Source organism: Eublepharis macularius, chromosome 18 (genome assembly GCF_028583425.1).
Source record: "Eublepharis macularius isolate TG4126 chromosome 18, MPM_Emac_v1.0, whole genome shotgun sequence".
NCBI classification, from domain to species: Eukaryota; Metazoa; Chordata; class Lepidosauria; order Squamata; family Eublepharidae; genus Eublepharis; species Eublepharis macularius.
Genome location: NC_072807.1, coordinates 39,739,033 through 39,765,600, shown reverse-complemented (window position 1 = coordinate 39,765,600; position 26,568 = coordinate 39,739,033). Strand labels below are relative to the sequence as shown.

Genomic DNA, 26,568 nt, shown 5'->3' with positions numbered 1-26,568 from the left:
CTAAGTTTGGATGCTTCAGTTTTAGTTATTTCTTTATACGTTAAACATTGTTGTTCATTATCAACAGCTCTCGGGTCTATCACCTCATATGGAACCACCCACAAAGGGGTTCCTTCTTGTAGATAAATTCTGTACTTCTTCCAGATTATGTATAGACTTCTCCGAACAAAGTGATGCAGGAACATCGAGTTGACCTTTACTTTGTCATGCCATAAATATGCGTGCCATCCAAATATTTTTTTATATCCCTCTAGGGCTAATAGTTTCTTGTTCTTTAATGTCATCCATTCTTTCAACCAAACTAGGCAGATTGCATCATGATAAAGTCTCAGATTGGGCAGTTGCATTCCGCCTCTTTCCTTTGCATCTTGTAAAACTTTCACTTTCACTCGAGGCTTCTTGCCTGCCCAAACAAAATCTGATATTTTCCTCTGCCATTTTTCAAATTGTTTGGAGTCTCTGATGATTGGTATTGTCTGTAGCAAAAACATTACTCTTGGTAACACATTCATCTTAACTGCTGCAATCCTGCCCAACCATGACAAATTCAATCTATTCCATTTAATCAAGTCTCTCTCTATCTGAGTCCATAGTTTTTCATAATTGTTTTTGAATAGATCTATGTTCTTTGCAGTTAATTCGACTCCCAAATATTTCACTTTACTTGTTACTTCACAATCCGTTGTTTCCATTAACAATTGTTGTTTCTGCTTAGTCATATTTTTGCATAATATCTTTGACTTCTTTTTGTTAATGAAGAAACCTGCCAAGTCTCCAAACTCCTTGATCTTATCTATCACTCTTGGCATGTTCTCCAATGGGTCCTCTACAATTAACATTATGTCATCCGCAAATGCTCTGACCTTGTATGAATAGTCCTTTATTTTTATTCCACGAATTTCATCATCTTGACGTATTTGTATCATCAGAATCTCCAATACTAAAATGAACAACAATGGAGATAACGGGCAACCTTGTCTTGTTCCTTTACTTATCGTCAATTTCTTGGTCAATTCATCATTCACCACGATTGCTGCAGTCTGGTCTCTATAAATTTCCTTAATTGCTCTGATGAATCTTTCTCCCAATTGTAGCTTTTCCAAATCCTGTAAAGAAACTCTGAAGAATTCTGGGTCTTCTGGACAATTAAGCAATCTGGATTCTACTCTTTAATGGTCATATAGATCCAGAGGAGTTAGCAGTGTTAGTCTGTAGTAGCAAAATAGAAAAGAGTCCAGTAGCACCTGCAAGACTAACCAACTTTACTGTAGCATAAGCTTTCAAGAACCACAGTTCAGATGCATCTGAAGAAGAGAGCTGTGGTTCTCAAAAAGCTTATGCTACAGTAAAGTTGGTTAGCCTTGCAGGTGCTACTGGACTCTTTTCTATTTTACTCTTTAATGGATGGGTTTTGCCCTGAGAGTGTGCCTGAGAGCCAAGCTACAAGTAATGCCTTACCCAGGTTGGACTCTTGTCAGCTTCCCTCAAGTTTTGATGGGAAATGTAGGCATCCTGGTCTTGCAGCTGTAATGGAGAGCCAAGCTGTAAAACCAGGACGCCTACATTTCCCATCAAAACTTGAGGGAAGCTGACAAGTGTCCAACCTGTGTGAGGTGTCACTTGTAGCTTGGCTCTGAAAGGGCAGGAAGGCTCTGGGGGTACAGACAGGACAGTGTTTCTTCCCAGGCAGACTGTTGTGCTGAGCTGAGTGCCACCCTGTGGAAGGTTAGGTGTGCAACACGATCATTGCTGGCACCGGGTGCTGTGACACAGCAACTTTTTAATGCTTGCAAACGGCAATCACAAAGTTATGTGTAATGCCGGGATTGTGTTTTTCCACCCCCTGCCCTGCCCCACCCCGCCCCGCCCCGGCAGTAAAAGGGTTTGCTTATTTATATTTGCTTTGCAGCCGGCCAGATCGCCGGGGCGAAAGGCAGCTGATGGGAATTTTTCAGGATTTGTTGTTTCTCAGATCATGGAAAAATACAAAACACGCAAAGCATAAACAAAGCCATAAAATATATATCTTATCAAATCTTTAAAAAATTCTTAAAATGTCAGACTTACCATTGTGAAAGTCTCTGTTATCATAAAAACAGCGATCTGCTGATTTCTATCAGCTTTTGATGTTCTCTTCTGAGGGGGAAAAAGCAGTGTTTTCTTTCCATAACTGATTTCCCCCTTCCTAATAGGAGTACATTAATCTTGAAGTCGAGCAAGCCGTGTCGCCCTTTCTGATGACCTGTGCTTTGCAGTCCCAGCCCCCATTGATGGGCCGGGGCAAGGGAGAGAGCCAGGAATCTTCCGCCCACCGAAGCGGCTTCATAGAGATGGTGGCTCAGTGTGGGAAGGAGATTTTTGGGGATGGGCTCTCGGTGTAGCCATGTGATGAAAGCAAAGCTCTCCCGTGGATTACTGCAGGACATAAATTGTTCTGTGTAGTGCCGTTGATCAGGGGACTTCTGACGGTGGCTCAGGGGACAGGGCATCATCCGCGCCCAGTTCAGTGGAATGGAATTTGTGCAAGGATTCCACTTAAACAGCACCTCATGTCTGGGTGGGGACCAGGCCTGCTGCTGCAAATTGCCCTGCACTACGTCTTTGAACAGTGGTGCTTTCAACCCTTATTCATCCCTTGAGGCTTGCCTGGTGCCAACCTCCCTTTCCCTTTGGTGCCGGGGCAAAGCATTTCTTTTGGCCCTAGCTTTTAACTAAGGGGTTCCATACTTTTTACCCCCTTTAAAGACTTAGTCTGTGGTCTATTATACTAATCAATCATTCAATGTTGCTTGATGCTATTTTTATGCTCCTGACTTGTTTTAATATTGATTCACCTCATGCTTTTTCTGATATTTTTATTACTGTTTTCGCCTTTAGAATCACCTCGAGTCAGTCTCTGGCAAAGCAGCGCAGCAATTTTCTAAATAAATAACGCCTGTGCTTGCAGTTATGTGGCTATCTCCGGATCTCCTTGTCTGTTTTGTAGGGTGTCTGGAGGAGAACTTTTTGATTTCCTGGCCCAGAAAGAGTCTTTAAGTGAGGAGGAAGCCACCCAGTTCATCAAGCAGATTCTGGACGGGGTCAGCTACCTACACACCAAGAAAATCGCCCACTTTGATTTAAAGGTAAATGTGGCTGGAGCAGCCGTCAGCCTGGCCTAGACATGGAGCGTGTTGGCTTGCGTTGGATGATTCTTTGCTTGCTTTCGTGCTTTCTTTCAGTCTCTAGGCATCTCATTTGTACAGGCAAGACGAAACGTTAAAAGATGAAACACTCAGTTTAAATGTAATGAAACCTTTGGCTGTGATGACTCTGTCTCACTCACCCTTCTTGGAGATCTGGCTATGTGAATAGGTTCAACAGGCAACCGAGTCGTACGAAACATGCATTTAAGTGGTGAAACTGGGATTTTAGTCCCAGGACTGGAGGCTCTTGGTTATATTTTGTGAATGTGGGGAAGTGCTTGGGGCCTTCTAATAGTGGCAGCGAGAAAAACTGGGGCAGCTTCAGAAGAATGAGTTCTTGAGGTTTAAAACTGTTCAGCTTCAGGTACTGTGGCTTAAATGGCTTGTGGATTGCAGCCTTTGCAACTCAGCATTGAGGGCTCAGTGTTGTGCTCTGCGTCCATCATGTGGAAAATGTCTCCCTGTGGGTTGCAGGGGGTGGTGGTGGTTCCGATCCTGAAATCTGAGTCCCTCCCGGAGTTTGACGGTGAACCTCTTTCCTGTTTGTGGGCAGGTGTCTCTCTGGGCGGCAAAGACCCCCTCCCAAAATAAAACAAAGGCAGCTAACGGGGGTTGTGACGAGCTCTCCCCAGGGAGCACTTTGTACATTCCTGGACGAGAATGAAAAACAGGAAATGGTTCCTAATTGCAGAGCAAATAAACAGGAGTGTGGAGGCACATTGAAGAACCCTGCGGCATTTGCTTTCCCTGACCAGAGCCCCCTTCTGTTGACGCTGTCCTTCCATGCCACCCACTTAGTGTGCCAGGAGGAGGAGGAGGTGGGCTTCAGTCCCTGGAAGCTTCCACTGTGATGAAATCCCATTCGCCTTCCAGGTGCCACCAGACTCCTCTTGAATGTTTGATGTGGCAGACACCCCCACCCCCAGTGGCTTCTCAGGACCCAACCCACGATTAAACTCGATCTTAGAATCACAGAATCATCGAGTTGGAGGGGACCTCCAGGATCATCTAGTCCAACTCCCTGCACAATGCAGGAAATTCACAATTACCGACAACTACCTTACTAATTTGTTCACTGTTTCTAAGATAGTGTATGATGGATGCCGGAAACTGACACCTGTTCCTACAGCCCAGGTGTGGTTTTGAAGACTGCTGTAATGGGCAGACTCGCCGTTAGCATCCACCATAGCAATTGTCTTGCGCTGGCTCCTTCTCAGTTTGGGAAAAATGGGTTTATTTCTTACTGGACTCTCAGCCAGGATTTCATTACTATTGGCAAGGCGGGTTTTTGGCGCCCTCTTCCCGCTCCTTCTGGCTGGGAGTGCAGAGAGAGAAGCCATCGCTTGAACTCTCCCGGAGAGCCACAGGCCGTGCCTTGGGGGTGTGCTGCATAAAGCTTTGTGTGTTGGATTGCAGCAGGCACATGCTGGGCTCTTTGCTGAGGGTCCCCCCAGTGGCTATGTCAGCAAGCAGGGCATGTTTCACGGCACACCGTTTTACGCTGTTTCCTCCCCTTCTTTTCCTGTGCCCCCTTCTTTCAGCCCGAGAACATCATGCTGCTAGACAAGAACACCCCCATCCCCCACATAAAACTGATTGACTTCGGTCTGGCGCACGAAATAGAAGATGGAGTTGAATTCAAGAACATTTTTGGAACGCCAGAATTTGTCGGCAAGTCCTTTTGCTCTTCCATCTCGATGCTTGGTTAGGGCCTCTGCCACTTGGATCTCTCTCGGTGCTCTGGTCCAGCAGAACCAAAGTGCTAACTCTGGTTTGAGGAGAGCAGGGGCAAGTTTCCAGTCCCACCTCTGTGCCAAACACATGTGGAGCCGTGGGAAGAAGAGCTGCATTGGCCAGAGAAGAGCTAACGCCCCCGCCCCTCCACTTCTCTGATCCAAATGCCGGCCTCCCCAAAGAGCTCTTGCCCGATACAAATGGCTCCTAAGTTTCGTTCCGTGCCACCAAGCCATGCAGCCCCTCTGATGGCAACTCTGCAAGTGACGCCTGGCACAGGTTAGACACTTGCCAGCTTCCCTCAAGTTCTGATGGGAAATGTAGGCGTCCTGGTTTTACAGCTTGGCTCTCCATTACAGCTGCAAGACCAGGATGCCTACATTTCCCATCAAAACTTGAGGGAAGCTGGCAAGTGTCCAACCTGGGTAAGGCGTCACTTGTAGCTTGGCCCTCAGTCTGCCCTGAGCACGATCAACCAGTTGCACCCATTCCGTAGGAAGGGCCTGACTAGTTTGCACTACTAACTACTCAGTGAGTAAGTTGGAAGCTGCCTTCTGCAGGGAGAAGTTCTTGAGAAAGTGACCGGGCTCTACCATTGCTGGCCTGGCTGTTTTTACAGAGCTGCATGTTCCCTGCCCTGGACATCCCTTCTTTTTGCTTTCCATAGCAACGGCCCTGGAATGACTGCATGCAGGGACTGATTTGTAGCCAGCCCTGCAGCTGATTTTCCAGTTGTTGTCTTGCTAAGGCTGAGACAGAGATATGCATGACATGGCTTGATTCCATCATGTGCCATTCAGCCACGCCCACAGAACCAAGGGGCAGCTGAAGTGGGCCAGATCAGTACAGGCCGCCATGCACAAGCCTGTGGACTGACACAGCTATACGCTGTGTGGTTTGCTTTGCTGTAAACGAGCGATGTGGAAGGTCCAGGGCCGTATGTGGAAGGGGCCAAGCAACAGCGAGCTCTTATCTGTTTGTCGCTTGCTCTGGGGACAAGCCCACTCCTGAATCTTGGAGATAACTGTGGCAAACTGGCTGCAGCTGATGGCAGTCAGTCTCAGCTCGTTCCGCTGCCATCACCGCAGGAGTCTTCTGGGTAGGAGGTGGCAGAGAAATAATCCTGTTGTTGATGGTAATAAAAGCAATGCAGCAAAGCAGAAGATAAACCCAGAATCCGTGTGTGTGTGTGTGTGTGTGTGTGTGTGAGTGACACACACACACACACACACACACACAACATGGACACATGAACTTAATGTTGCCAGCTCAGTCTTGTCTCTTCAGACTTGCTCTGGCTGTCTAGGCCTCAGTAAGGAAAGGCCACTGCTACCCAAAATGCTTTTCCCCAGTAGGGAACGAACCTGGGGCCTTCAACACACACAGCAGGTGCCTATGAAGGGCTGGGTTGAGGAGGATTCCAGGCACAGAGCGGGCTGGACTTGATGGCCTCTGGGTATCCTCTGGCTTTCCAATTCTATCAGTACCTTGCTCGGGTTCGTTGCGTATTCTTTGTTGCTGACATTTGCAAAATTGCTGCTTCTTTCAGCACCGGAAATCGTAAACTACGAACCTCTTGGGCTGCCAGCAGACATGTGGTGAGTTTCACCCTTCCCGTTCTCATACGGCCAGTTCACCCATGCTTGAAATAATAACCCCCTTCTCCAAATCCGAATAAACAGGAGTCCAGTAGCACCTGAGAGACCACGGGCGGACTCTTGCTTTATTTTGCTGATACAAACTAACATGGACCGTGTCTGGAAAGATCTCGATTTTATTGTGTTTGAGAAAGGCCAGACATAAAACGCCACCTTCTGTCTGTACACACAAATAGATTCCGTATTTGTAGGTGCCACCTTAAATCTTTGGGTTTCTCTTTTCTTTCAGGAGTGTAGGAGTTATCACGTACATACTGTAAGTACCCTGCTGGTGTCATTATATACAATGCATGACTGCAGTGAATAGCAGGTTTCCATCAGTTCCTTGGAGAAAGGGGTCCCACAGAAAGAACGGGCCATCTATGGGGACAGGGACCCTCAGGGAGCAGGAAAGGGAGGGGGGTAGGAGGGTCTGGATGAATGTGGTGCCAAGCAGGGGGAGGGCAGTGGGAAGGAGGCCTCTCGGAAGAGCACCCAGCCAGTCACTGCCTGTCTGTTGTGTATCCTGCCCGTCCTCCAAGGGCCGTGGTGCACAAAAAGTATTTGTCGGTCCCCTGGCAGCCTCCCGCCACACCACCTTGTCCCTGCCCCTGAATAGGGGGTACTTCCATCTGCTCCAGCCTGGCCCTCGTTATGCGTGGCAACATGCATCCCCCGGCACCGCTTAGCAAAGATTCATTAGGACTCGCTTTGTAAATAAGGAGCACGTTGGCGGGATTCTCCTTTCTTAAACACAGACTTCCAGGCAGGGCAGCATTTGGAAGTGACTTCGATCCGTTTGACAGCCTGAGTTGTCCAGGAAGTTCTCCAAACACAGGCCCCCCAAAATTGTTGCTGAGGCTGCTCGTAGGTGGAGATGCAGTGGGGTGGGGGCTGCTCCCCCCACCCACCCCCCATCCTGGTCCATGCTGAGACTGGGCTCATAGGCCTGGACGAGATTCCCTGAAGCCGAAGTGAGCGGGGAGGCATTGAAAACAGGAACCCCCTCTTGGAACCGCTCTCCAGCCCCAAGCACGTTGTTCCCTGGGAGAGGGTTGCTCTCTTCCTCTCTGACCCCAGAGGGCCACTCTCAAGAGGTGGTAAAAGGACTGAGCTGGCATGCAGGGCAGCCCTCTGGGGACTGGGCACTCGTCCAGGGCCCCTCTGCGAACCACCCTCAGCCGGACTTCTGCCGTGATGGTTCTGGCGGTCCTTGCAGGACAGTTGTTTGTTAGTGAGGCTATAGAATGTATCACTGTGAAGCTGCATACGAAATGCTAAGTGTTGTTGTTGTTGTTGTTAGAGAACTGGGGTGGTTGTTGGGTTCAAATCTAGACTTCTGCTTTGCCCCCTTGTAGAAGAAGTTGGAAGGAACCCTTCCGGGGCGTGTTTTTGGATAAGTCTGAAATTCTGCAAGACTTGCCACTGGCCTGTTGCTGGGACTCGGGCTTCTCGGTCTCGGGCAGGTTTACCCTGCCCTTCCTCCCTGAATCCCAGAGCGGTTTACAGGGTTCTCCCTTTCCTACCTTCACACCAACCCTCTGCGGCAGGCTAGGCTGAGGGCGTGTGACTGGCCCACGGCCACCTGAGTGTGGCGGAAAACAGGCTGGAGGGGAATGGCCCAGCAGCCCCTCCCTTTCTCCTTCGACTTGACGCCGGGTCTTCTGAGCCCACAGGCTAAGTCACAGGGACATTATCCCAGCGCTGCTGGCAAGAGAAACAAAGGCGTGAAGCCTAAGTCAGAGGAGTCCCCTTGAAGTGGGAGACGGTGCCTGTCCGTGGCAGAAGCAGTGGCAGGTCGGCAGATGTGAATTTCCTGACTCGGCATTCCTGCAAAGAGCTCGACAAGGAAAGGCTTTGAGACCAGATTGTGTAGCAGATAAGCAAAGGACATTTGGGAGAGAGACCTGGCTGGCTCAGGCGTTCTCTGGCTAAATAAAGATTGCTGAATGCCTCTTTTTATTATAGCCATGCCTGCAGTGTTTCAGTGTACCCGAAGTGAGCTGCTGAGAGCTTTAAAAAAAAACACCACACCTTTTCTTGGGGTTTCCTGAATTCTGATGCTGCTTTAAATGATATACTCTTGACTCCCGACGGCCTGCCATCAATGCTGTGGCTTGGGCCAGCCCTAGACATGGTGGTGCTTAAAGACAGAGGGAGTTGAAATGAGCTTGCTGATGGGGCACATGTGCCATGGGAAATCAGTGGAAGTACTGCACAAGCAGGGCAGTGCAAGCAGTGGGGTCTAGTGGCTGTAGGGTCAGGCTAGGATGCGGGAGACTTGGGTTTGAATCCTCACTCTGGCATGGAAGCTGGCTGGGTGACCTCGCACCAGTCATGCACTCTCGGCCTAACCAAAGAACAAGGATAGAGTAAGGAATAGGCCAAATGGTGTATGCTGCGGTGAGCTTTCTAGATATATTTTCTAGAGTGATTAAAGTGCTCAGCAGTGCAAAGATAATATAAATATTGCAAAGACAATCAATAAATATACCAATACAAAGATAAATCTTTAGGAGAGATAATTAATCAAACACCGCTGGTAAAAGTGAGCTTTCTAGAGGCAAGACAGGACACAAATGAACGAAGCCAGAAAGTCATAATAAATCTGTCTCCCCTCCACTGGCATCTTTGGGTGGCATCCCAAACCCTGCCTCCCTGGGGGCTGCGCTTGCAGGGCAGCCAGGGTTCTTGTCTGGAAGCGTTTGTCAGCTGTTAGTCCAGTGATTTGCTGTTGCCAGCTTGCCTTCAGCTCCAGAGTCCACTGGGGCAGAGGCCCCCCACTCGGGGCTGAAGGGGAGGCCGGGCTCCCGCTGGCCATTCCCCTCAACGGGCGCCCTCCCCCCTTCCCTCCGTCTTCCTTGCTCCACCCTAGGCTCAGCGGGGCATCGCCGTTCCTCGGGGAAACCAAGCAGGAGACGCTGGCCAATATCACCGCCGTGAACTATGAATTTGATGAGGAGTTTTTCAGCCACACAAGTGACCTCGCCAAAGACTTTATACGCAAGCTTCTGGTGAAAGATACGCGGTAAGGGTGCCGAGACGAACCGGCCTTGTGCGGAGTCAGGCTCTTCTCGGTCTGTCTAGTTCAGGGTTGCTCTCTGGTGATCGCTGACTGACCAGCACAGGGTCTCTGGCAGCGAGTGGTCCTTTTGTGCTACCCGGGAGCCTTTGGACAGGAAATGACCGGGGAGTGACTCGGGGACCTTCTTTGTGCCTAACTGGTGCCTCCCCAGCTGCCGTTAACGTTATAAATAATTGCAAAGGACATGATTTGTACCCTCCTCTTCCTCCAAAGAGTTCTGAGCAGCTCAGAGGCTGCACTTCTCTTGCCTGTTTGATTTTTGCCACAGAACAGCACCGGATCCCCTCATAGCATTCTCTGGTCCATTTTGTTACAGTCTTAAGCAGGGGTTTTTTTCTGGGAAAAGAGGTGGTGGAACTCAGTGGGTTGCCCGCGGACAAAAAGGTCACATGGCCGGTGGCCCCGCCCCCTGATCTCCAGACAGAGGGGAGTTGAGATTGCCCTCCGCGGAGGGCAATCTCAACTCCCCTCTGTCTGGAGATCAGGGGGCGGGGCCACCCCCCATGTGACCATTTTCAACAGGTTCCGGAACTCTGTCCCACCGCGTTCCAGCTGAAAAAAAGCCCTGGTCTTAAGAGATCCCTTTTTGCATAAGCAGCATGGCACCTGCTTGCATTGATTGTCTTTCCCTTTTTTAGGAAGCGTCTTGCAATACAAGAAGCGCTCACCCATCCCTGGATAACGGTAAGGCTGGGTATGGCATGGATTTTGCATGGGAAAAGGATGGTGAATTCGTGCTGACATTGGACAGAACTTTGTATGGAATTTCTTATCTTTTCATTCTAATTTGCCTTTGGATACCTGGTTTTAACCAGTACGACAGCGACCTCCTCCTCTGATTTCCCACTGTATTAATCTACTCAGTAGAGTTACAGTTAGGTCAAATTACTTTAAGAGCTTTGAAAGAAAGACATACCATGAAGGAAACAAATAGTGTTTGCTTTTAAAAATTATTTTTCTTCTTAAAGAATAGGATAAGAGTTTTGAAACTTGACACTGAACCCCATCATGCAGTTTTCTGTCTTGCAACACATCTTGTGATGGTATCGTCTCTGCCTGCTGTGAATGTCATTTTACTGGAAGGACGCTCTCCCCTCTGAATTTCTCCCTGGAACCAAAAAAATCACTCTGCCTGCATTGGCACAACATTTCCAAGACAGTTAAGAGTGAGAATTTCCCAGTGGATAGTGTCCCATTTGGAGTGTGTATATGTGTGTGTGGTATATGTGTTTATGGTGGTCTGTGGTATAGATGTTACAGTAGTGTCCAAACTTTGCTGACACCAACATTCAGCTATGAGTATTGCTGATGTCCAGACAAACTCTGAATTTCTGAGAATGCGGAAGTTACAGTTGATAATGTTGATAGTCACATAAGTGACAAATCAGCATTTCACCGACGCATGTCCCACAAGTAGAGGTGGGCATGAACTGGGGGGAAAATGAACTCTGTGGTTCGTGGTTCGTCCCATTTCACGAACCAGGAACCACGGACTTTCACAAACTTGCCCCAGTTCGTGAACCGGTTCGTGGTTCATGGGGTTTAAATACCACTTTCCATGCTGCTGTGAAGCAGCACGGAAAGGGACGTTTCACCCCCACCAGCTTGGATCAGCTGCTTGGCTGGGAGATCCCTGAAAAGCAGCTGATCGGGGGTTTAAATGCCCCTTCCAGGGCTGCTTCGCAGCAGCAGGGAAAGGGGCATTCCCCCCACTGGCTTGGATCAGCTGCTTGTCGGGGAGATCCCAGACAAGCAGCTGATCTGGGGTTTTAAATACCCCTTTCTGTGCTGCTTCTCAGCAGCGTGGAAAGGGGCATTTCACCCCCGTAGGCTTGGATCTGCTCCTTGTCAGAGGTTTTAAATGCCCCTTTCTGTGCTGCTTCGTAGTGGCATGGAAAGGGGCATTTCACCCCTGCAGACTTGGATCAGCTGCTTGTCGGGGATCTCCCCAACAAGCAGCTGATCGGGGGGGGGTTAAATGCCCCTTTCTGTGCCGCTTCACAGTGGCACAGAAAGTGGTATTGGGCTTTTACACAAACCAAACTAACTGGCAGACCAGTTCGTGGAAGTTCGTGGAAAACGGGCTTTCACAAACTGCTGGTTCGCGAAGCATGAACCGGACCAGTTCGTGACGAACTTTAGTTCGTCTTGCAGTTTGTGCCCATCTCTACCCACAAGTGGGGAAGTATATTTATTCTTGGATATTGATGGGGATTTCAGCTGTAAGTCACCAAGATTTGGACAGTTACTGCAACATGGAATATATTGAATGCACCTTGTGCCTTTCTTGGCTTAACAAGCAGAATGCTGGCATCTACATTTTTTCATATGTTGAAAAAAAACATACAAACTGCTTGAGTGTGTTTTTTGGATTATTTTCTTCTGGCGGTTTTTGAGAACGAGGAGACCCAGATGCCAGCATGTCTTTCGTCCCTCTGGGGATGTTGTTGTTGTGTCCATCCCTTGTTTATGCATGCATTGGGACCTTGCATTTCCCTGCACCCTGGACCCATCTCCTGCCCTCCTTTGCCTGGTGTGGTGCCTTTGATGTTGTGGTGCCTATCAAGACATGTGACCCCAGTCAATAATCATTCCTCCTGCTTCTGTCTGAAGACTCACCAGTCCAAAGAGGAATCCAAAGCCCAGCAGAGAAGTAGGGCTGAGAACACGCAGCTGAAGACCAAGCGGCTGAAGGAGTACACTCTCAAGTGCCACTCCAGCATGCCGCCGAATAACACGTACATCAACTTTGAGCGGTTTGCCCGAGTCGTGGAAGATCTCTCGGGGATGGAGCAGAGCTTCAGCGCTATGGCCATGTCCCACGATTCCCTGCAGGAAGACATCGATGCTTTGGTCTCCATCTACAACGAGAAAGAAGCGTGGTACAAAGAGGAGCACGAAAACGTGAGGCACGAACTTTCCCAGCTGAAGTACGAGTACCGGAAGATCGAATCCCAGAAGAAGCACCTGCAGGAAGACATCCGAGTCGTCGGGGACAGCCTGGCCAGCGTCACGGGGAGGTTCCTGGACCTGCAGTCCCAATATGAATCTCTTAGCAAGGAGCTCTCTGAGGAACTCAGGAGGCTTCAGGACTGGACTGGCTCCTTCCAGCTAGAACGGGGACCCTACAGCCCAGGCAGCTTTGATTCCGTCTACAACAAGGACATCAATGAATCGCTGACGGAGCTGTTAAATAGATCCTGCTGTGAGGAATTCCTGGCTGCCTTGAATCTGGGAGTGGCAAAATCAAGCCAGTGAGATGGCTAGCAGAGGATGCAGGGAGGTTGGATTCTTGGAGCTGCATTGCCTTTTGGTGCACGCTGACAGGAAATGAACATGGCAGGGCTTCTGCCACCACTGTGTGAATTCTGATTCAGGGGGTGCACTTATTGGGCAGGCCTATTGCTGGCTTTATTGATTTCTAATACCGTTGACAATCTCTGTTGAAATTGGGGTTTTGCCACCCATGACACTGTGCCCAGCTTTACAGGGCAGATGTCACCCTGCTGTTGTTTGGTATTTAGACATCAAAGGCCTTTCAGAAAGGCCACCTTTGAATGTTATGAATTGGAAGTGAAGTACATTTCAGTCAAGTCTCTCTAGGTAGCACCATGTGTGCATTCAAGGGGGTGGAAAACCCTTGTGTTGTTCTATTTTGGATGACAGAATCAATGCACAGTTACCCTGGAATCCCTTTTAAATACTTGGCGGTAGATAGTTAAGAGCACTTACAAGCTTTATTGCCGAGTGATTGTCCTATAAAACAGTCAGCAATGATGATGCATTGGTTTTTGGATTAGGAGATGCTCCAGAACAGCACTTTTAAGAACGTGGCGGGGAGAGGTGTGGGGCACAGCTGCTGCAAGCACTCTCTGAGTGGGACCTCCATACACCCTCCGGCAGGTGTGCTGCTTGCAAGGGGGCATCGGGACTGTGCTTCAGGTAGCTGGGAAGCTCGGATGAAGGGGGCTCATAGAAATGCCTCGATGCCGCGTCAAGAACCTTGACGTTAACCCCGTCCAAATTCGAGAGAGAAGGAGATGCTGAAGGAAGCAAACGCCTGTCTCCTTGTGTTGTGGGTTTTGAAAATTGTTTGGGGCACCAGCGAGTGGAAAGAGAAGAAACCTTGACTTGGAATTAGGCCCCATTTTTGTCCCTGTGTTTGAAGAAGAAGTGTGTTGCTCAGGCAGCACTAATAATGTACTCAGATGCGAAGCAGATTTCACCTTTGTAGAAAGCCAATAAATATTTATTTAATACAACCGGATTCCGCGCAGTGCCATCTGTCTGTTTGCTGCTTCAGAAGCGGGCTACCTCCAGTTACCTTCTGTTAGGTTTTTGCTTCCCTCAGTAAATTTCGCTGAGCCACTGAGACACATTGTGTAGGATGTCATGCGACAGCAAAACAAATGCTGAGGTCCACCGTGTCGGGTTATGCAGCCCCAGGGCCCGAAGCACGCTATGGGGGGGGTCTACTCTGTTCCGAAGGAAAGAGAGGGAGTGGGACGGTCAGGGCAGGAGACCCCCACAAGGTATCGCTTCTCAGGACAAGCGTTGCAAATGAGGAGCCGAGCAGTAGAACGACTTGGCAGAAGCCGGCTGAGGCGTGCGCAGCTGGGCCTGCATTTGGAGGCCTTGGTTGCTCGTGGAACAAGGAGGCCCCTTCTTCCCAGGGTGCCGCAAGGCCTCCTGACTGAGGTGTCCCTTCCAATTCATTGGTTTCTCTCATACCTGGCACAGACGGGCCCTCCCTCCCTGGGTTGAAGCCCGCTTGCCACACAACCGACTCGCTTGGCGGGGCTGAACTTAAGAGCTGGGGTCTTTATGCCCCAAATCAGCGCTGGCCACTGTGCCCAGCAATAAGAAACAGAGACCCCCAATGCTACTGGCCCTGCCTGAAGAAGTCCTGGGCTTTTGCTCTGGGGCTTCTGGAGCAGACGCAGGATGGAAGAAGCAGAACTGCTTCGAGGGCCAAGATCCTCTCCCCCTTCCTCCGCAGCAGTGGAGTGTCTCCCTTCTCCCTTTCCTAGCTTGCAAAAGAGCCTCTGCGCCCCTACATTGGCCCTGCTGGGGGTCATCAGCCTGTGGTGCTGCCAAGGCCCTGGTCGGTCATGGCAGCCCTATATCTGTCTGGGGCCTGCCAAAGGAGAGGGTCGCCGACTTTCCAAGCCTCCAAGAGGAGACAGTGGGGTGAAGCAGAGCCTGCAAAGGCCAGCAGGAGAGGCTGCTAGCGGAGGGAGAATGGAGTTCCCACCCCAGAGCTTGCCAAGGTCTTCCCTCCCTCCGCCTGGAGGAGGAGCCAGTTCCATGCTGCTATTCAGGCACACCTTCACCCCAGCAAGGTGCTTATGCGGCCTCCAGATTAGGAAGCCTCATTGGCTCCCTGCGGCAAACCCTCTTCCCAGTCAGGCAAGATTGCTTTTGCAGGGGCTGGTCTTTCTTTCAGGGTGCCACGGACCCGCCACACATGACTGACAAAGGGACGTGGGGGCAAGTAAGCATCTGGGAAATCTTGCAGGCCCACGACTTTTGTGAACTGGCATGCAAAGCCGGGCCTGCTTTTGTGTCGCTTGTGCCTCGTCTGAGCTGTACGCTTCCGCCTCCTCTAAGTGAGGGTTCTGGTTCGCTTTGGGGCCAAGCTTCCCGTGCATCTCCCCAGCAGCCTATTCTAGAAAAAGAGTCTTCCGTGTCCTCCAGCCAGAAACGCTCCACTGCGTTTGGCTACACCACCCTACTTCTCTGAGAGGCAGAAGGAACTCAGTTGTGGATCCCCGGGCGGGTGGAAATCAGAGTCTGGGAGGCCTTGACTGGATTGTTCGTCGTCCTCCTAGGGGAAGGGTTAGGGTCCCCAGTCCTGTCTGGTCTTCCCTGTTCTGAGCTCCCCAAGTGAGCCAGCTGGGCGACACGTTTGTGGGGTGTGCGTTTTGCACCGTCCAGCTGAGGCCGTGGTTGCCTTTCCAAGGATGCAGTGAAGAGAGAGAGAGGACTCCTTTGTCGCAGCCGTAGGGGTCGCTGTCCATGTCCCGTGTGTTGGGTCTACGTTGTGGCCCACAGAATGGGAACCACTCACCGGTCTTCTCTTCTCCCCCAGCCGACAGATAAACGTCAGGCCATGGTGAGGCGGGAGTCTGTCATTAACCTGGAGAACTTCAGAAGGCAATACGCCAGGAGGCGATGGAAGGTATTGTCCAGTGGGCACGGGTGCAAAAGCTGTGCCAGCCACGTGGCAGGCTGGGCCGGGGGGACCCCATTGGCCTTGTGTGTGTGTGTGTGTGTGTGTGACCAGAGCCCCTCTTCCTCCCCAGCTTGCTCAAAGCATCGTCACTCTCTGCAACCACTTGTCTCGCTCCTTGATGAGGAGGGTCCACCTGATGCCGGAGGAAGGCCTGGTGAGTATCTTGAGACAGCGGCAGAAGGCACAGGCGGCTGCTCGGCATCACGCTGGTCTGATTGGTGTCCGCCGGAGGCGCAGCTGGCTCTGCAAGGAGACCACCTCTTCCCTGTTGGGCCCCAGTGGCTTGTGGCCCTGTGTTTAAAGACACCGGGGGCAGGGAGGGGAGGGCATTGGGGTAGCCACGTCCTCGGGTGCTGCCGCTGATGCGCAGCCTCCCTTGGCTTGGTTTTGTCTGGTCTCTGGGGGGCATTCTTCTCCCTCTGCCTCCTGGGGTACCTGTGTGTGGGGAGGGGCACGCTGTGCAGAGGGGGCCGGCTTGCTCTCCTGGTGGGCTGTTGTTTCCACAGCTTAACTTCTAGTGGGCAGGCCCCACGAACAACTGAAGGGGGTGTGAAAGTCCAGGGAGGGGCGGGATTCTGCCTCCACTGGAGGGGGCGTAGGGACTGCAGCCACTCTGGCTGTGCTGCTAACCCAGGAGCCGAACCCTCAGCCAAGCTCTCCTCTCCTGGCTGGTGGGTGGTAGGAGTTCTCCAGTTACTCCAGGGCTGGATTAATGCCCTGAGAGCCAAGCCACAAGTGACGCCTGACACAGGTTGGACACTTGTCAGCTTCCCTCAAGTTTTGATGGGAAATGTAGGCGTCCTGGTCTTGCAGCTGTAATGGAGAGCCAAGCTGTAAAACCAGGACGCCTACATTTCCCATCAGAACTTGAGGGAAGCTGACAAGTGTCCAACTTGTGTCAGGCGTCACTTGTAGCTTGGCTCCTCGGACAAATCAGAGAGCCAGACACGACGCAGTGCTAAAAGATTCCATTCACTCCTGTGCTGGAAAGATTTGGTCTGGTGGGTTGGGGGGTTCAGCAAATGGGGCCAGTAAAGAAGGAACCCCAGTGATTTAGGAGACACAAACATCAGGGGAAACTGACAATACATTCTGCCACAAATTGGGTTCTTCAGTTTAGTCCCTTGAAGTAAGAGCTCGGGACACAAGCCCCAGTGATCCCGCCCGCCCGCCCGCCCACTGGAGAACATTCCAGCCCTGGCTGCCTGAGCCTCCTATCATGCGCTGAACATCAAGGTTAGTGGTAGAAGTCAAAGATAAACGTGCACTTAAATGTTTTGCTTGGAACTTTGGATGCCACCGACATTCCTGAACTCAGCAAAACACCCGGGGGGGGGGTGGATTTCAAAGGGGATGAGCTGCAGCAGCCCTGGAGGGAGGGAGGGAGGGTGCCTGGCTCTTGGGCAGGGTGGGGGAGAGAGAGAGGGTGCGGAGGCAGAGTTCTGCCTAAAACGTCGCACGTTCTCTCTGTTCCAGCGCAATTGCGAAAGTGACCACGAGGAAGACGTTGCGGCCAGGTGGGCGGCTCAGCATCACTTGAGGCGGCGGAGGAGCAGCAGCATCTCTTAGCGCAGGAACAGGCGCCAGCCTGGACCAGGGAGGGCCTCCGAGCGCCGCTGGGACTGCCGGGCCTTGTGCCTCGGAGGGTCCACGTGTCCCCAAGAGTCTGCAGGAAGCCAAAGCGCCTGAGAGGGAAGAACCCACCACAGGCCTGGCAGTCCAGCAACCGTGCAGGGGGCCGTGGCGGTGCCAGGCCCCAGCTCTGAGCCATGGCACTTTCCCTCATCACCCTCAGCAGGCCGCTAACTTTCCAGAAGGAGAGACGCTGCTTTGAAAGCCACGAGGCAGAAAACAGACTGCTGGCTCTGGGTCCTGGAAAGCCCCCCCTCCTCCTCCTCCTCCTGGCTCCTCTGTCTGGAGGCGGCCTTGGCAGCTGGAGGGACTTGGTTGCCTGGGGCTCTGCTCCTGATCCTCCTGGGATGCAGCCCTGTCTGGTGCTACCTGGGCAGGTGCAGTGAGGATGGCTGCAGCCAGGTGAAGGAAGAAACAGCAGCATTGCACTCCAAAGTAGCCTCAGGATTGTTTGAGATCTCCTGGGCTGGCAGTAGTGGCCATTCCTTGTTCCCTTCCTAAATGCAGTGTGTGTGTGTGTGGGGGGGGGACCCGCAAAGCCCCCCCTCGGCCTAGAGGTCTTTCTGGGCACCTCCCAGTCCTACAGGGGTGAGAATGGAAACGATGGCTTTTTGTAATCGGAGGGCCCTTGAGGAGGACTGGGGGAGAAAGCAAGCAAGAGCACGTTCCTGTTCTGAATGCTCCACCTGTGTGGGCGACGTGGGCCCCAGTGCACGTGCTCTTTGCTGTCCGTAAAAGGAGGCCCATCCCCCCTCTCTTTTTTTAAAAACGCTGATTCCGTGACCCAAGTGCTACCGATCGCCTGGGGCAGCAAAAATGAACAGTCCTGGCTGGGGTGTCTGAAGGGCTCACAAAATGTACTTCCAACACATGATGAATTAGGAGTTTTGTTGTTGTTGAGTAGTTTAAAGTGTATCTTGTAAAGACACCTTGAGCCATGGGGGAAAGTGAGATGTCAGCGTTTTCATTCATAAATAAAAATAAAGCTTTTGTGGACTCGGGCCCACTCTGGTCCACCAAAGCTTCTGATGGCTGATAGTCTTTGAGGTGCTGCCTTGTCCTAGGAACTAGCAAGCCAAGGTGCCTCTTTATTGGGTGCAGAACAATATGGCCAGATTAGAGGAGTTCTGCAAGTCCTGTCTAATCAATGACATCAGAGACAAGCTGCCTTCGCACGCAAACAGTTCTTTGTGCTCCAGAGAATCACCTGTCACGTTTTTATCCTGCCTTGTCAGCAAGGAGCTGAGACTGGTTCTCCCTTCCCCATTTTATTCCCTGTGATGTAGAGTAGACAGAGAGAGACTTAATCGATCTTGATGGCTGAGCGTCTCTCTACATGAGATGCCTTGGTGCATGCTCAAGTGTAGGGAGATGCAATGTTAGCCAGGAAGCATAGTTTTAAAAGATAGAGCCAGCAGAGATCTTGCCTCAGAGGGTTTGTTAATTTCATCTTTGCCTCCTGGAAGGCTCTGTCAATTTCACCTCTCCAGTCTAAAACTGTGTGGGATCTCAACCAGAGGGCAGCGAGGAATGGAAATGGGCTGGAGCTCTTTTCAGAGCCGGGCTCGGACCTAGAGACGCTGTAATGGGCTGAAGTTTCCCTTCTGGCATTTCACAGCCCCTTCACACAGCTCCAGTGTATAGCAAAGCCTTTGCCCTGCTGCCGGCTCTGTCTTTTTAAACTACCCTTCCCAGCTAACATTGCATCTCCTGACACGTGTTCTTTATGTGTCAGATGTCTCGAGTAGAGGGGCTCTGAGTGGGGTCGTAAATCGGGGTTTTCTCAATCGTAGTCGGACACCCTAAGCCCCACCCCACGCTGTCTCTGCATGGGACGTTTCTGCTTATGTTGACGTGCAGCCTTGCATTGGGCCTGCCTTTTCCTTCCCTGGACCTCTGCAGCTGCATTCCCCTTGGGCCGCTTGCCACGCCCGTGTCCAGGGTCAGACCAGCTCAGCCAAGGGCAGCCAGAGGCCTTTCCAGCTGCTCCCAACCCATGAAGGAAGGGTAGCACGTCCAATCACTGCTCAAGGTTTTGTCATCCCACCTCACAAGATCTCTTTGTACGTTACAATTTTAAAGTGCACAGCCCTCTCCAAAATGCACGGAATTGCAGAGAGCCAGTCGTGCACGAATCCCAGTCTTTTCTAGCAGGAGAGCCCCTACACGGGAAGGGGAGAGAAGCAGTTTCTTCAAATGTTCTCTCCTTTCTCAAGAGGTGAGCTGCATACTCCACCGATTGGCTGCGCGTCTGCACACTTTGTGCACATGTGTGGTGAAGGAGGGTCTCTCAGGGCCTGCTGCCTCTGTGTCCATGAATGTTAAATCTCCGTTTCTCTCCTTTCATCTTGAGACTGACACGCACTCCTTCAGAGCAGCTCTTGCATAAAACCCCTGCAGCGAGGTGGGAGGGGGCTCTTTGGGGGCCATCTGTCCATGCGCCAGAGTCTTCATTGCATTCAGATGCATTCTTCCCCCACTCGCTCATGTGCCTGGCGGGAACCCAGCTGGAGTATGGGACTACACTGTTACGTTAATTGTATTATATGATGATAAGGAAATGTTCCCTCTGGACATTTCCCTGTGATTTCTCCTTTCCCCCTTTTCTGTAGACTGACATGTATTTGCCTTTTTGTTTACTCAATACAACTGTACATTTTTACTCCTGTGGACATTGTTCAGCTTTTGCTTTTGTATTTTGGAAAAATTAAAAGATGAGTACATGATTGGGAAGGTGCTTCAAGTTTGGGGGAGGTGAGGGAGGGGGACAAGGCAGTCTGCACAAAAGAAGGGGCAGGACCTGGCGCTGGGAGGCTAGAGCTTTCCCCCTGACAGGGCTGTTAGCTGAGCAAAGCAAGCAGAGGCCAGGGTGTGCGGCTTCGCCTCTTCCTTGGGGATGTTTTTCAGCCCTGGCCAACCTCTTCATTTCCAGCTCCAGGGTGGAAGGAAACGTGCTCTTTCGCTGCATGTATGGGAGGGCAGCTTTTCCCACCCACCCCTGCTAGCCCTTGCCCAGGGGGACTGGGTACATTGAGCGTATGCCCAGCCACTGCCTACACAGGGAAGGGAAGTCATGTCTCCTCCCCATCGACCCAGTGGCCTTGCTTCTTCCCAAGGCCCTGCCATGCAGGTTGCAAATGCGTGCATGCAGGACAGCATGGATCCTGCCCTTACTGGAGGAACTAGAATTATATGAACCCATTATAAAGAACTCCCCAAATACCTGGCTTTTAAGTGGGGAGAACGCCTAACAGAAAGCAGCCACCATTCTGACCCTGGCCAGTGCAGCTGCTTTATCCTACTCTATAAAAGGCTAAGCGTATTCAAGACAACTCACTTCCTACCCTGGTGCACCTCCAGAGGGCGCCGCTATGGAGGGAAGCCCAGATGAGGCAGCCAGACCTCCAGAGAGCACGCCATGGCGGGAATCCCAGGCCGGGAGCAGGCGGCAATGCCTGACCCCCGCCTTCACCCAGCTGGGATCAGGAGCAGAGAGGGGGCAATGCCTGACCCCCGCCTTCACTCAGCTGGGATCAGAAGCGGAGCAGGTGGCAATGTGCCCGACCCCTGTCTTAACCCAGCTGGGATCAGGAGCAAAGAAGGTGGCAATACCCATCCCCCATCTTCACCCAGCTGGGATGAGGAACAAAGCAGGTGGCAATGCCCACCCTCCCCCTTCACACAGTTGGGATCAGGAGTGGAGCAGGAGGCAATGCCTGCCCCTTTCACCCAGCCAGGACCAGGCGCAGAGCAGGTGGCCATGCCCGCCCTCCCTGCCGTCATCTGGCCAGGATCAGTGATGGAGGATGAGGGAATGCCCGCTTGCCTAGCCTTCCCTTTCTAGAGCCCGTTGTATCTTTCCCAACAATGGACTTTGTTGCTAGTTTCGAATAATGTGTAAGAGGCTACCTACTTCCATCTGCAAGGCAAGAAAGCATGTATAATGTGGGGAAGTAAGATCCAAAGATGCCAAAACATAAAGGGAGTGCATTCAGATACCCAAATAATTGCCTGAGAAAGGGGAACTTGTGCATGCTGTTGCAATAAACTCGGGTTTAATGTTCACTCGAGCAAGTGATTTTAACGTGCATGGCATCTGAACGGATAAATGATACAGGAGATTGCTCAGCATTCTGCAGCTACTTTGACCAAATCAATGTAATCTGCATTGCAAAAAGGGTTCGCTCACTGCAGAGATGGGGACCATTTGCATCCTTTCCAGGCTGAGCTGCTGCTTCTGCTTTGGATTGCTGAGGCTGCTCAAACCTGCTAGGAAGGTGGACGCTTCTGGCTCGTGACCAAATAATTCTGTGTGGTGCACGCTGCCACGCCTCGCCTCACCGAAAGCCTGCCCGCCGTTTCCTTTGTTTTCTCCCTGCTGCATTGAATCTGGGCTTAATCCAAGCACCTTCTGATTTCGCGGGGAGGGAAAAAGAAGAGTCTCGCTGAGGCTGGCAAGACACCAGGTGCTCAGCCAACCCGTGCAGATGCGTCCAGAGGACCTTGCACAGCCCACACCCAAGCCGAGTGCTGCACTCGGGCCCGCAGAGTATCGTGAGAGGTCCTGGGGCCTCTCGTGCCTGGGACTGCAGGAGAGACTCCATGGTCGAGGGACTGTTCGGACTACAGGCGATTAAAAAACCTCACTTGCAGGAAGCAGCCAGGTTCCCTTGCGGGCCTGGGCACTCCCCCAACAAGAGCTCAGTTCTTTGGCCTCCAGAGGGCTCATGGTTGACGATCGAGGTTTGTAAGACACTCGTCAACCTGCCAGGACCCTCTGGGAGTCTGCTCTGCAATGCCGACTTCCCAGGAAACCTAATCAGGCCAGGGCCAGCCGCCATCTTTGGGCCTTTGTCAACAGACTTTGATCAAGTTTACCACTCAGGTAAGCCCAGCACTGGGCCCAGGAGATCCGGCTGCCCCACCTTCCCCATTACCTCGTCTGGGACCCATCACCCTCCTCGCCTTCCTTATGACCAGTTTGGGACATTTTCTGCAAATGCACCAACAGCCACCAGGATTCTCCATTGCTTAATGGATGCTTTAGGACTGCAGCAGGACCCCTCCTCTTAAGATGTTTCACGAAGCAGTCTGTGGTGGTGATTCACAGGCAAAGGTTATGGGAAGGTGACCAAGGCTTTGCCTTTGGAGAACTGGGGCCAATGCCAAGACAAAAGGGTTTTGTAGAAACCCCTCACCGCCCCCAGTAGAAACTCAAATCTTACCATGCTTTCTGCACGGCCCTGTTTAAAACATTCCACTCAATTGTGAACTCCTTGAGGAGGAAGAGCATTTTGTCTGAAGCAACGTAGTTGGAATTTGTTAGGCATTGAGTATCTCAGGGCTTATTGTAGAGGTCCATGTGCATTCTGTGGGGCTGTAGATGGACGGCTCTTCCTCTCTCGCCATACATCTGAGTAGCCCAAGAAAGCTGGTCTTGGACCCTCGGATTCTCTTGGCTGCACACTCTCAGTTGCTCTCAGCAACTGGACAGCAACTTTGGAGCTAGCTCCCCCCCCCCCGCCCCCGGCAGCTGCCAATTCTGCCAGCACTTTGAGGCTGTTTTTCTAGCTCTGCTGTTTGGCAGGGAGTGGGGTGTGTGTGTGTGATGGGAGGAGGGCAAAAGGTGCCCTTGGATGCACACAAGCAGTTTAATTTTTGATGGAATATTATTGGTGGGATGGTCATCCCAATCTTCTCCCTTCCCCTCCCCCCCAAAGCCTCTTCCATTCAGCTCCAACTGTGCACTGTGCACTTCTATGCACTTCTCTTCTTGTGCTTTCTGATGAGATGGGGCTTGAAGGTCTGGGTTTATTTGATAATGTATTCCTCCCTTGCTTTTCTTTGCATCAGAGCTGGACAATGGTAGACACGCTCGAGGCCAGCCTTACCTGCCACACCACTGGTCACCCATCTGTGACATCCTGAACAGTTGAGGTATCTCCTGTTCCCCCGTTCCTCCCACCTACCAGTAATCCCTTCCTGTCAGGGATTATCCTTTATGTTTCTGCAACATTTTAATGTCTTTAAAACTGTAGATTGTAAATATATTTATAGTCCACCTTTCTCACCGAGACCCAAGGCAGATTACACAGTGCAAGTGAATACAATATAACTGCTGGGATATTCATTGAGCAAAATACAATGATCAACAGTTAGGACATTCAATGAATAATATATTTAAAACGTTATAGAAATATAAAAATATAATGTTAATATAATCAGAATGCCTGTAAATATACAGATAGATTCATGTGGGAAGCTGTGTTGGTTTGCAGTAGAAGAGCAAGTTTCAAGTCCAGTAGCACCTTAGAGACCACAGATTTCCAGGTTTTGACAGTCAAAGCTCCCTTCCTCAGATACAAGGAGTGGGAAAAGATAGAAGTCTTTATAATCCAGACAGAGAGTGGAAGAGATATTGCATATTACAGTGTCAGGAAGCTAGCTGTAATACATGCTGTAATTAGCTTGATATAGCAAGGGTGTGAAATGCAGTAAATTAGCATCTGTAATGCAAGAAAAATCCTGTGTCTGATTCTGTCCGGGGGGGGGAGGGGTTAAACTTGTAACTAAACTCAGTTGCAGCCATCTGTAAACATTGTAAATGCCCTTCTTGGGCAAATAAGGCTTTTGCTTCTTTCAGAGGGACTGGGACAACGACTACTACCGCTGCTGCTGCTGCTACTTCTATACCGCTCTTCTAGACAAATTAGTGTCCCACTCAGAATGGTGAACAAAGTCAGTGTATTATTGAAATGCCCTTGATATTGACTGTATTAATCTCTCACTGTGTAATCAGCCTTGAGTCTCAGAGAACAATGCAGACTATAAATTACATTAAATAAATAATGATCCCACAATACCTAAAATATAATATAATGTATTAATATTATTCTGTCTATAGAGCCAAGGCAGATTACACAGTGCAAGTGAAAATATAATATAATATAATATAATATAATATAATATAATATAATATAATATAATATAATATAATATAATACAAAATGCCTGTAAACATATACATGACCTTTGAAGAGCCTGGCTTTTGTCCGGGCTCTTCCAAACCGTGATTGCTGGGATGAGAGATGCCAATGGCCGCCCCGGTTCGAGCCTCCCTCCGGCCCGGCATCCTCCTCCGAGGCTCCAGGTGCGCCCTTACCTGCGGCGGAGGCGCTGCCGGGCCATTCCACCGCCTGCCTGCAGAGGGCGCGTCGGCGCCGAGAGAGAAGCGATGGGGGGAAAAGCGTCGCGCGCACTCCCGCCGCCGCGAGGCCTCGCGAGAAGTGGCAGCAAGTCCCGCGAGAGCTGGCGGCGCGTCTGCCCCCTCCCCCGCCCGCGTCATGTTTCCTCTTTGACAAGCCGCCGCCTCGCCTCGCCTCGCCTCGGCCGCCGGAGAGGACGCCGCTGCCCGGCCGGGACTGGACGCCGCGGCCCCGCGCCCGCCTCGCCCCCGCGGACCCGGTAACCGCAGCCCGGCCGGCCCTGGCCGCCGAGGGGCGCCGGAGGGGACCGGGGCGGGGGGCGGCCTGAGGGGACAAACGGCCGCCCGCGGGAGGGGGAGGGGCGGGAGGGGCAGCCACGCCCCCCGCGGGCCAGCGCCGCCCCTGCTAGCCACGCCCCTCCCGCAGGCCCCGCCCCGAGAGGGCGCCCCCCGAAGGGCCTGCGGAGAGGGGGCTGGGCGGGGCCGCTGCTGGGAAGGCCCCCCAGGGCGTGCTTGGCACTGACAGGCCCGGCTGGGCTCGGGGCTTCCGCCCTTGCTCGCCCGCCCCCCAGCTCCCCTCCTGGGCAAACCTCCGATTCAAACTGAGCACCATGAGCCAGAACACGGGGGGGGGGGCGGGTCGGGTTGGGGGTGTTTTGCTCTGAGCCTCCAATCCTTCATCAATATGTTTTCCTTTGGGTCGCCTCTCCAGAGCTGATCCTCCATCAGTATCGCCCATACTCATTGCAGATCCAGAGGAGTTCGCCGTGTTCACCTGTAGTAGCAAAATAGTAAAGAGTCCAGTAGCACCTTTAAGACTAACCAACTTCATTGTAGCATAAGCTTTCGAGAAGCACAGCTCTCTTCCTCAAATGCATCTGGTGAAGAGAGCTGTGATTCTCGAAAGCATATGCTACAATAAAGTTGGTTAGTCTTAAAGGTGCTACTGGACTCATTGCAGACTGATCGAAATGGGCTGCAGGAGTCTAGAAGCACCTCTGAGACTAATAAAATTTGTGGTAGGGTAGAAGCATTTGTTCGTTCCAGCTCACTTCTTCAGGTGCCTATGACAAAAGGCTTTTTACTCAAATGGGAGGGCTGCATTGTAGGGATGGGGTCTCAGATGCTTCACTAACAAGTTGGGGATCATAGACTTCATCACCATTTTTGCCTTATATATTATCTGCTGCTTTAAATATGTACTCCTATGTACAACCAGCACTCCATGTTGTCTAATGTTAGTCCTAGAATTGATTGTTTTGCTTCAGTATTTTCTACTATGTCTTGGATCCTTACTAATGCTATGACTTTAAACTTGTATCTGTTTAGCTTATGGTATTGTATTGAAATGTACTTACTTGATTCTGATTGTATTAACCTCATACTGTGTAATCCATCTTAAGTCTCAGTGAGAAAGATGGACTATAAATGACGTAAATAAATAAATAGAAGCTCCTACCCTACCACAAATTTTGTTAGTCTTATAGGTGCTCCTGGACTCTTGCTCTTTTCTTCTGTGGCAGACAGAAGACTAACATGGCTACCCATCTTGATCAGTCTGGAGCTGATCATTCATCAATATGTTTCTCTTAGGGACGTCTCTCTGGAGCTGATCGTTCATCAGTATTGTCCATACTCATTGCAGAGTGATCGAGATGGGTAGCAGGAGTCCAGCAGCACCTATAAGGCTCACAAAATTTGTGGTAGGGTAGGAGCTTTCATGGTATCTGAAGAACTGAGCTGTGACTCACAAAAGCTCGTACCCTTCCACAAATTTTGTTAGTCTTAGAGGTGCTACTGGACTTTTGCTCTTTGCTACTTCTACAGATAGACTAATACAGCTACCTATCTTAATC

General features: G+C 51.1%; 2 protein-coding genes across 11 annotated transcripts in view; both read left to right on the top strand.

Annotated features, from left to right (window-relative positions):
• The window catches only part of DAPK2 (death associated protein kinase 2), a 42,337-nt gene extending 22,122 nt beyond the window's left edge, over nucleotides 1-20,215 (top strand). For 4 of the 5 annotated variants that reach the window (XM_055002425.1, XM_055002426.1, XM_055002424.1 and 1 more), the window contains 7 exons: nucleotides 2,987-3,125; nucleotides 4,727-4,856; nucleotides 6,469-6,517; nucleotides 6,807-6,833; nucleotides 9,432-9,584; nucleotides 10,280-10,325; nucleotides 12,255-13,908. In XM_055002425.1, coding sequence (XP_054858400.1) covers nucleotides 2,987-3,125; nucleotides 4,727-4,856; nucleotides 6,469-6,517; nucleotides 6,807-6,833; nucleotides 9,432-9,584; nucleotides 10,280-10,325; nucleotides 12,255-12,899 — 1,189 coding nt within the window. In that variant the 3' untranslated portion in view covers nucleotides 12,900-13,908. Of the gene's footprint in view, nucleotides 1-2,986; nucleotides 3,126-4,726; nucleotides 4,857-6,468; nucleotides 6,518-6,806; nucleotides 6,834-9,431; nucleotides 9,585-10,279; nucleotides 10,326-12,254; nucleotides 13,909-15,732; nucleotides 15,823-15,946; nucleotides 16,031-17,352 lie in introns of those variants that run through there. The other variant, XM_055002428.1, reaches the window with a different exon arrangement.
• Nucleotides 20,216-24,884: 4,669 nt separating this feature from the next.
• The window catches only part of HERC1 (HECT and RLD domain containing E3 ubiquitin protein ligase family member 1), an 84,647-nt gene continuing 82,963 nt past the window's right edge, over nucleotides 24,885-26,568 (top strand). For all 6 annotated transcript variants that reach the window (XM_055003102.1, XM_055003099.1, XM_055003098.1 and 3 more), the window contains exon 1: nucleotides 24,885-24,972. The gene's annotated coding sequence lies outside the window, so the exon portion shown is untranslated. The remainder of the gene's footprint in view (nucleotides 24,973-26,568) is intronic.